General features: G+C 35.7%; 1 protein-coding gene across 2 annotated transcripts in view; it reads left to right on the top strand.

The window, feature by feature from the left end:
- The window catches only part of ABCB11 (ATP binding cassette subfamily B member 11), a 111,261-nt gene extending 102,728 nt beyond the window's left edge, over positions 1-8,533 (top strand). For both annotated transcript variants that reach the window (XM_051986219.1, XM_051986220.1), the window contains exons 26-27: positions 4,369-4,515; positions 5,674-8,533. In XM_051986219.1, coding sequence (XP_051842179.1) covers positions 4,369-4,515; positions 5,674-5,874 — 348 coding nt within the window. In that variant the 3' untranslated portion in view covers positions 5,875-8,533. The remainder of the gene's footprint in view (positions 1-4,368; positions 4,516-5,673) is intronic.
- The last annotated feature ends 1,550 nt before the right edge of the window (positions 8,534-10,083 follow it).

A 10,083-nucleotide genomic window follows, 5' to 3' on the forward strand; every position in this document is an offset into this window, starting at 1 on the left:
AAACCCATGATTGTATATAAAAATTAATTTTCTTGTACTCTACACAAGAGTTTATCACTCCTTTAAAGAAAAATAAATGTGTTATATCAACATTCCGTTATGTTTTGAAGGAAGACTCATTAAGTACACTTGAGAAAAGAACTATAGAATTTGGCAGGCAAGATAATACTTCATTTGGGTCCTATTTATTTGGGGACAGGTATAACCTGCATCTGTTGTGTTGTAGACTAGCTTTCCTAATGGCAAAGACTAACTCATATCTACTTTAATTCTGTATCTCTCTATCACCAAGAGTTTATTTCAGATATTTCTTTTGGGATCACAGATGCAGACAGAATAAAGATGAAGACATTGAACTCATTCCAGAGACGCATACATCCCCTTTAACTTTTGCATCTCTCTTTCTTTTGAATCTCCTAGGTATAGAAGTTGCTTAATTTTTCTCATTTGGAAAAGCAACAGTGCTGTTCTGGGTGGAGTTGGAAGGGAAAAGTGTTTTTTTTTTTTTTGGCATGTTTGCTTATTGTTTGCTTATTGCTCTAAGGTTTTTGGCTAAATAGCTCACATAGTTTTGATTCTATGCCTCTGCAGAGATTTGGTCTATTCCTCAAACAACATGATAATTATTCATTGCTGTATCCTGATGTGAAAGGCAAATACTGCTACTTTTACTATAAATTACAGACTTGTAGGGATAATAGCATAAAATCAATGGATAATGCTTATTAAGTATCTACTATGTTCAGACTGATGTGTTAGGCACTAGAAGAGATAAAATAGTTATGGTCAAGGAAAAACAGTTCTGCATGATATGTATATTATAAAACAAATTTGTTCCATGCATTCTGAAGAGAGGAGAGATTGAGGAAGTTTTTCTAGAAGAGGGGACATTTAAAGTATATTTTCTGAATAGAAAGGGCTTGAACTGGCAGAGGAAATATATTATAGGCACAGGAAACAGCCTGAGAATAATCACTGAGATGTGGCAGCCCAGGGGAAATCATTTCAATCTGGCTGGAGCATAGGATCCATGGAAGGAAATATGATAGTGTCTGGAAAGCCACCCTTGCAGTTAGGAAGACCTAAGTAGAAGTTTTAATCTCTAAAACATAACACTGATAATCTTATTTCTTAGTGCAACTTTCAGATTGGTTTGATTTTGGCTTTTTATTTTTTGAGGTTTTTGTTGTTTTTTTAATAGGTAACTGAGGATATTCTCCATCTCATATCTTACCTAGCCCTAATCACTGATTGGGCATTGCCCCAGTCAAATTGAGACCTGTTAGAGTCCTTGATTTAAAAAAGGTCCCCACTATGTCCGGGACCATCTCCAGTCATCCTGATCTGTAGTTTGTCACAAGACCCAAATGGATCTGGGGGGGAAAGTGAGGCTGGTGACCTTGTATAATTCTGCCTCACTAAATTCAACTTGCTTACATGTTATGATATCAACTGATGTCTGAGACATCCTCTGAGATCTCTGAGAACAGGCAGTTCTCCTAGAGTTAACCCAGATCTTCATGCCAGAGGGCATATTCTCCTTTAAGTTCTGTATTCCAATGAAATTATAGCTCTAATAAATAAATAAAAGGTATATGGAGAAGTAATATGTCAGAAAAAAGTGGTGTCATAAGATTGTAGGCCCTGAATGTAGAGAAGTTTGACTTTCATTTGGTGAATGATAAGGAAACATTCAGGATCAAGATATAAGTATTTTAAAAAGTGATTTTGGTAGTATAATGAAAAATGAACTAGAATAGTCAGTAAGTCAATAAACATTTTACTATACACCTATTATATCAGACATTGTGCTAACTGCTGGAGATTCAGAGAAATAAAAATCAGTTTCTCCTTGAAGAACATCCAATCTGATAGGGGAAGCAACTTGTAACTATGTATGAATAAGCTATATGGAGGGCTGGAATGGATTATGGTAAAGACTTGTATCAGGGCAGTGGCAGTGAAATAGCGAGAAGAAAATGAATATAAAATGTGATGGATATGAAATCAACAGCATTGGTCACAGTAGTTGTGTATGAGAGTTGAAGAAGAGAGTTTAAGATAACCCAAATATTATGAATATTAGGCACTGATTGACTAAAGAAATATAACATCAGGAGGGATAGAATGAGCTCCGATAGGAACATCTTGAGTTTAAGGTGCTGTGGGACAGGTGATAGTGTGGTGTAGTGGAAAGCATCCTGGCCTTAGAGTCAGGAGAGAAACAGCTTCAAATGTCACTTCTAAAACTCAATAATTTTGTGGGCAAACTACTTAATCTCTCTGAGATTGGATTTTCCTTATTTATAAAGTGAGGATAAAATGGCCATGTTTTACAGAGTTGCTGTGAAGATCAAATGAGATTGGGTCTGGAGCTGAGAAGGAAGTCGAGCCTGAGTGTCCAGATTTGGAAGTTGGTGGTTGAAGCCAAGAAAGGAAAGGAGGATGTAGAAAGAAAGCAGAGGACAATCAAGGATAGACCTTAGAGAAATAGTCACATTAAGGGGATGAAAAAATAATGGGAAACCAAAGAAGGAAACAGATAATGAGCAGTCATAGAAGTAGGAAATAACCAAGAGGAGAATATGCTTCTGAATTCAATAGAAAAAAGTGATCAATAATGTTGGAACCTGGAAATTGGTGAAGAACAGTGGAGCCATTGGCTTGGTAACTAGGGGGTCATTTATGACCTTTGAAAAAACAATTTCACTTCAGTGGTGGGAGCAGAAGGTCAAAATGAAGGGTAGAATTGAAAATGGCAGTACTAGATATAGATGAGAGAATATATAACAAGTCTAGAGCACTATATATATACTTGGGGAAGGCATAAACTAAGTCAGAAAGGGGAAGAGAATTATCCTAATCCTGATAGTCTATGTTCTTAGGAATGAGGAGTAATCTACTGTGTTAAATAAAATATTCTGTATTTGATGTTTTGTTAGCCTGAGTACTCATATAGGAATTGAGGGTCTTTTAGACATGAGTGAAATTCTGATATTCCCAGAAGAATTCATAGGTGGGGACAAAACAAATAAAATTCATGTTACCGGAAGAACCTCTTTGGATAGAGTCAAACATGAGTCAAAGATATTATTCATCATTGAAAAACCTCCAGACTATTGAATCTGGTCCATGACAGCCTCAAGTTTCAGTAATGGTCCAAGGGGGTTACATTGGGATTTTAAAGACATGCACATGTTGTAGGCATTTGGGAATGAACCAGTAGAGAGGGAGAAACATAGAGATGGAGACAGAGACAAAGAGACAGACAGAGATAGAGAGAAAGAGGTAATGACAGAGAGAAAGAGAGAGACAGAGAGAGAGAGAGAGAGATGGAGACAGGAAAAGAGACAGAGAAAGACAGGGGCAATGAGATAGATAGAAACAAAGAGAGACAGAGAGATAGGCAGAGATAGAAAGACAGAGAAAGACAAGCAGAGGAAGAGACAGAAACAGAAACAGACAAACATGCAGAAATACAGAGAGAGAAAAATGGAAAGAAAGGCAGAAAAAGAGAATAACTACTTAAGTAAGGTCTTAAAAGAGATAGGAGGAATTAAGGCAAGCAAGGGCATGGGTAGTAGAATTAATAAGAAATAGAAATATTCTTCTAAACTATTGGAAAGAGAAACTGCGTGACCATGCTAAGTAGTTATGAAGAATAGAGAAAGGGAGCTGAAAGAGCTCAGGAGTCATAGCTCTTCTTAGTGAAATAGAAAATTGACTCCATCTGCTTAGGGGAGGTAGGTAGCACAGTGGATAGAGAAATGAGCCTAGATGCATGTTTCTGAATTCAAATCTGGCCACAGACATGTACAAGTTGTGTGATCCTAGGCAAGTCACTTAACTCTGCCTCCATTTCCTCATTTGTAAAATGAGCTGGAGAAGGAAATGGCAAAACACTGGTATTTTTGACAAGAAAACTCTAAAACGAGGTCACAGAGTCGAACATGACTGAAACAACTGAACAACACTTTGGTGAACTTAATCAAATCAGTAAACTTCTCTGAAAATTAAATTTAAAAATATAATTAAAAATTATAAAATGAAGTTTTGGGATTAAATGACTTGTAAGTAAGAGATGACCTGAATCGCCAATCAATCAATCATTATCAAGTATTTATAAATTGCTTACTTTGTGCCAGCTATTGGACTTAGCAATGGGGATAAAAAGACAAAATTGAAAGTCCACGTTGGGATTGGCATGTGGCCTACATACTAATAGGGATGACAACATATACAAATGGAGACATAATAAATGTCAATTGTATACAAGGCCATGCCATGTGGTGAAGCCATTGTCAACTAGGGACCTATAGAGCATGGCAACAGAGGTAACTTATTGTTTCATTTACTTTTTTTCCCCAGAAATATGAAACTAATGTTGGAGCTCAAGGTTCCCAGCTCTCTCGAGGTCAAAAGCAACGTATTGCTATAGCTCGTGCTATCCTTCGAGATCCTAAGATATTGTTATTAGATGAGGCAACTTCTGCCTTAGATACAGAAAGTGAAAAGGTATGTATTTCTAAAGGCATATGAGCAGTCTTATTTTTATTAGGTCTAGGTCTTTGCTTTTAGATTTTGTAGGAAACAGTGGAGAATGTTTGTAGCAATAATATTATTTTTCCCATTATTTATAAAATTCTTTCAGGAACCCAAAATGGAGATTTTCAAAGGCTATGAGTATTATAAACCAAAATTTCTATAATTTTAACTTTTTTATTTTAGGTTCTTTTTTTTTTTTTTTAGGTAACAAGTCTTTTTTAAAAAATTAATCTGCCTATTCATTATCTCTCTCATTCAACATATTAAAAAACACACCAAAATTCCTTAATATAGATGTACATTGTCTGACTAAAAAATTTTTTGTGTTAGCAATGTTTGAAAATCTATATAGTATTTTAAATTTATTACTGTGAGGAAATGTCAGGAAGTGAACAAGTTTTTTTTTCAAATTACATTTTTAAATTAATGGATATCTGTGTGCTCTCCCTTTCTTCTATTTCCCTCATCCCCACTCCAACTGTTGATAAAGAAAACAAAATCCTTGTAACAAATATGCAAAATCAAGAAAACAAAGTCCTTCTTGGCCATGTCTAAAAATATCCATTTATTTCCATCTGCATTCCAAATCTATCTGTTTTCTGCATTTTATTTTTTGAACACAAGGTAATGTCAGAAAAGGGGAACCCTGACTTATAAAAATGCAAAGAAAGTGATATATATACATATGTATATATATAAAGACACATGCATATTCAATAAAGCTATATAAACATACATATGTATGTAGTGAGCATTAAATGAAGTATAACCAATATCTGTTTCCCACATTAATTTGGATCTTCACAACAACCCTGGGAAGTAAGTGCTATTATTATTATTCCCATTTTTATAGGTGAGGACACTGAGGCAAAACAGAGAGTTTAAGTGACTTGCCCAGAGTTACACAATTACTAAGTGTCTGAGGAAAGATTTAAACTGAAGTTTTCCTGATTCTAAGTCTATCACTCTATCCACTGTACTTAAATAATATATATAAATGCCAGTGATGATGCTGATAACAATGCACTCACAAAAAGTCAAACTTTTGTGATATTGAGTCACATACTGATTACAAAAAGGCATATGGTGCATGATCCTCCACTTGAACTTTTGTTCTTTTGTTCACAGACAGTGCAAGCAGCCTTGGATAAAGCCAGAGAGGGACGGACATGTATTGTCATTGCCCACCGCCTGTCCACCATTCAGAATTCAGATATCATAGCTGTTGTGTCACAAGGTGTGGTGATAGAAAAAGGAACTCACAGTGAACTGATGGCCCAAAAAGGAGTATATTACAAACTAGTCACCACAGGAGCACCCATTAGTTGATTTTCTTCAAGAACTTTGTACATCTGATATATAGGTTGTTTCTCAACAACTATCATACAAGTTTGTTGAAAAGAAAGTACAAAGATCAATGAATCACAAAATCTGAGAGTTGGAAGAGATTTTAATGGCTTTCTGTTCCAACCCATACACAAAAGGAATCATTCTTCTCTTCTCAAAACTAGATATTCCCAGCTCCTTCAATCAAACCTCTTGTAATGGTATGAAGAAAAAAAAAGTTATAGCAAATATATGCATACATATGTATGCATGTGTATATACACACATATGTACACACACATATTCCAATCATGAAGGCTCCAACCTATAGATTTAAAGTGTAGAAATAGCATTTATCTGAATGATTGCTTCTCAACCTCTAACTGTGTACCCTCAGTGGAGGCTTTGTTATCACTACATAGAAAGATATTTGAAAAAGTTTATGCCTTTAGAGAATCTGTGGTTTAAGAAATGGAGGGAAGGAAGAAACTGTGAAAAGTAGGAATAACCTAGAAAAATTATAGCAGAGTCAGCTTACTGTGTAAGGTCAGCCTGCCTATGTGGTGACTGACCAAAATTGGTGTCCTCCACACTGCCAGAATATTTTCCCTTTTCTACATGACATTACATGAAATTCTACTAATCAGCAGTTTGTCCAAGTCTCCTTTACCAAAGATGTAGTTATCCTTAGGAGATTCAGGAGTCCATCAGACTTGGACTGATGTGCTGAAATTCAGAGTACTTTCCCATCCACACCTAAACAAGATTACTTTCTTTGAGAAAATTGAAGCACTAACTGCATGGTCCAAAGGAAAGACTATTATCTCTAGAATTAGAAACATGGGTTCAAATCTTGATTCATGCTCATTATCTATGTGATCTTGGGCAAGTCACCTAAGTTCCTAAAACCTCACTTTTCTCATTTGTAAAATGATGGATGCGGTAGGACTCAATGGTTTATTAAGTCTCTTCAGGCTCTACATTTGCTGCTATGGTTGAGAGGAAAATAAATTAAGTAATTATGAATAATAGAGCTCTTAGAATGGGGTGGGGAGAGAACAGGTTTGGGTAGGCTATTTGGACAGGCAAATTTGAGTATAGGAACACTGTATGGAAGAAGAGATGCAAAAAAAAATGAAGTAGAGTTATCAAAAGAAAAAGAAATCTCATCTATTTCAAAATGTCTTCTGGAGTTCTTATGATTTAAAAAGGAAAAGGAAACCCCCTATGTCCTTGTACTGGCCTCTTGCTTTCAAATGCCAAACTCATGGTCATGTTCTTGGTTTTAAAGTTCATTGACATATGGGCTAAATAGACTTCAGTGAGTGGGCATAGATTATTTATAGTATTTTTTCTTTAGTGAAATGTGTTCCAAATGCCAAGCCTCTAAATTCCAAATAAAGTTTTGGAATGCAACAGTATGTTTAGGACCTAGCCTAATGTTATTTGAAAGACCTCTAGTGACCAGTTTCTGCCCTCCATATATCTTTCACTCTTCTATCTATACAAGACTTCAACCTCCCACTCTCCCCATCTCCTTCCTTTCCCTCATAACCCCATTCAGATTCTACCAACTCCACAAAGTTTTCTCTTTATCTCCCCAGATTTCTTATAGTACTTTTCCTAGACCTCCCTTTTCCATTTATGTTTATCCTTGTTTCCCAATTTCTGGTGCAGATATCTTTTCTTCTATTAAATTGTTAGCTCATTGAGAGTAGATGCTATATCATATCTACTTTTATATCTCCAAGGCTTTACACATGGTAGGTGCTTAATAAAATTTTAAAAAGATAATTGTATAGAAGATTGTGCTTTAGCTCAATATATGATAAAAAAGAAAAGAAGCTAGTCCTGTGAGAATATAGAAGTGAACTCAACACAGGATTCAAATGAAGAGACACTATATAGCATCCATAGAGTTCCTTTAAAACACAGCTGGACAGGTCCTGTGAAAGATGCCTTAGGAATAATAGTAACTAACTAATTCCATTAGGCTCAATGCTTTCTCATAATTAAACAATTTCTCTCATTCTCTGCAAGGGTAAGACAATAGTATACCTGGTGCTTTTGGTTCTATGCATTTGATACTCCGCAAGTACTATGAAGTTTGGACTGGGAATGGGGAAGGAGGGCAGGAGGAAAAGGAGCAGGAAAGGAGTGCCAGGATTAACTGACATTCCAATTCCAAGAAACTGAGACATCATCACTGGAGTAGAAAGTGAAGTCAATATGTCTTGGTTCAGATTCTGGAAGGCTGTCCAGGTGGGCAACAGCCCTTCACCTACCTGAGATGCTTTTGTACTTAAAACTGGACCTGAGATACTTATCTTTTTTCTGTTCAATCTCAATCTTAGATGACTCATTAAAAAATGCAGATTCATGAAAAAAGAAAAAGAAAGGAAGGGAATGAGGGAGGGAGGAAGAAAGGAAGGTAGAAAGAGAGGAAAGAAAAATCCATTAGTCTAGTCCACACATTACCTTCAGCCTTCACCCCAGGAGATAAAATTGCATTGGATTCTGTGATTTCATCTGCTTCTAGTGAGTAGACAAAATGTCCCTTGAGAGCTGGAAATGTCTTGTTTTAGTCTTTGTATGCTCAAAGCCTAGCATAGTCACTAGCACGTAGTGGGCACTTAATAAATGCATATCAGATTGAACTGAATCACAAGCTTTCTTAGCCTTTTTATTCTGTATGATGATTGTCCATTTGTTTTTTCAAATCTTCTATAGAGTATATTCCAATGTACTGAACATTTCCTTGTAATTACTTTAATACTATTATCCAACTTAGGGTCTCTATCTTTTGTTTTTCTAGTTACATAACTAAACCATCTCTTTTTATAGTCATATGTTCTTGACAATGTATTTTAAGACATTTCATGTATTCATATCCACTATTGGTAACATGCCATAGCCTGCTAATTCAAAATGTCTTAAGTAAGACATTTACTAGGAATTTTACTTCATTTGAGATTATAATGTTCCATAATTGACTATTACATACTATCATTCACTAAGAGACAAGGGAAGTCAAAAAGTCTTCTCTCATATTAGGCTGCTAGGACATGCAAGCTCAGATGGATTAGATAGGTCCCAAGTCCCCATTATTTGAGTGATTATAAAATGTCAAAATGTTTCCTCAGTCACAGTATAGTTTCACTTTCAGTGCTGCTTGTTCAGTTGCAATCTAAAGAGAACTCATAGTAAATACAACATTTTAAGTCACTTAGGGACTAGAAGTCATAAGACACGTTATAATAACCATTGTCAGAGTTGCTAAAATTATTACACATTAAGTATACTAGATTTAGTTGCTTCTAGTGGATCTTACAAAATCTCAAAGAAAAATTTATGTGATGTAAGTATAATCTAAATATCATCCTATAATATGCAAATTACTCCTTAGGAGTATATTAGTGGGACATTTTAGGAAGTATACCAACTATCAAGACTTGAGTACAAATTAGCCTCTGGGGAGGTAATTATAAACTAGCTGGCATTACAATGGCATGGAACTTCAGGGGGTAACTAACTTATTGTTCTATTGCCAGTCATTTGGCAGATTTTCTAACTCAGATCAATGTAAAATGAAATCTAGCCACTTCACAAATTTGTGCTACAGAAGAATTTGTAGATTTTCCTCTTGATCCTTAGATAATATTAACTCTTATCACCTCACACTTAGATTCATCCTCCATTCAGTGACAAAAGTGATTTTCCTAAACCACAGTGTCATCACCCACCCTAATCCTACCCCAAATTGCCTGTAAAATCAAATCAAATTCAAAATCCTTCATAATTTAGTCCGCACCCCCAAGACAAATTCCTTTTCAGTCTTCTCACACTTTACTTCCCACCAAATACTCTTCCATACAGAGACACTCACCTCCTTACTGGTCCTCAAACAAGACCCCTCTATCTCTTGGCTACAGGGATTTTCTCTAAATGTTTCCATGCTTGGAATGCTCTCCTTCCTCATCTCTGCCTACTAGCTTCCCTGGCTTCCTTTAAATCACAATTGAAATCCCATCTTCTACAAGAAGCTTTTCCCAACCCCTCTTAATTCTAGCTCCTTCCTTTTACAAGATGTTTCTTATTTTCCCCATATATCATTTGTTTGTCAATACTTGTTTGCTTGTCTCCACATTGGATTCTAAATTGTCTTTTCTCTCTTTTCATATTCCTCAGTACTGAGCCTGACACATAATAGGA

The sequence above is a fragment of the Antechinus flavipes genome, chromosome 3, assembly GCF_016432865.1.
Source record: "Antechinus flavipes isolate AdamAnt ecotype Samford, QLD, Australia chromosome 3, AdamAnt_v2, whole genome shotgun sequence".
Taxonomy (NCBI): domain Eukaryota; kingdom Metazoa; phylum Chordata; class Mammalia; order Dasyuromorphia; family Dasyuridae; genus Antechinus; species Antechinus flavipes.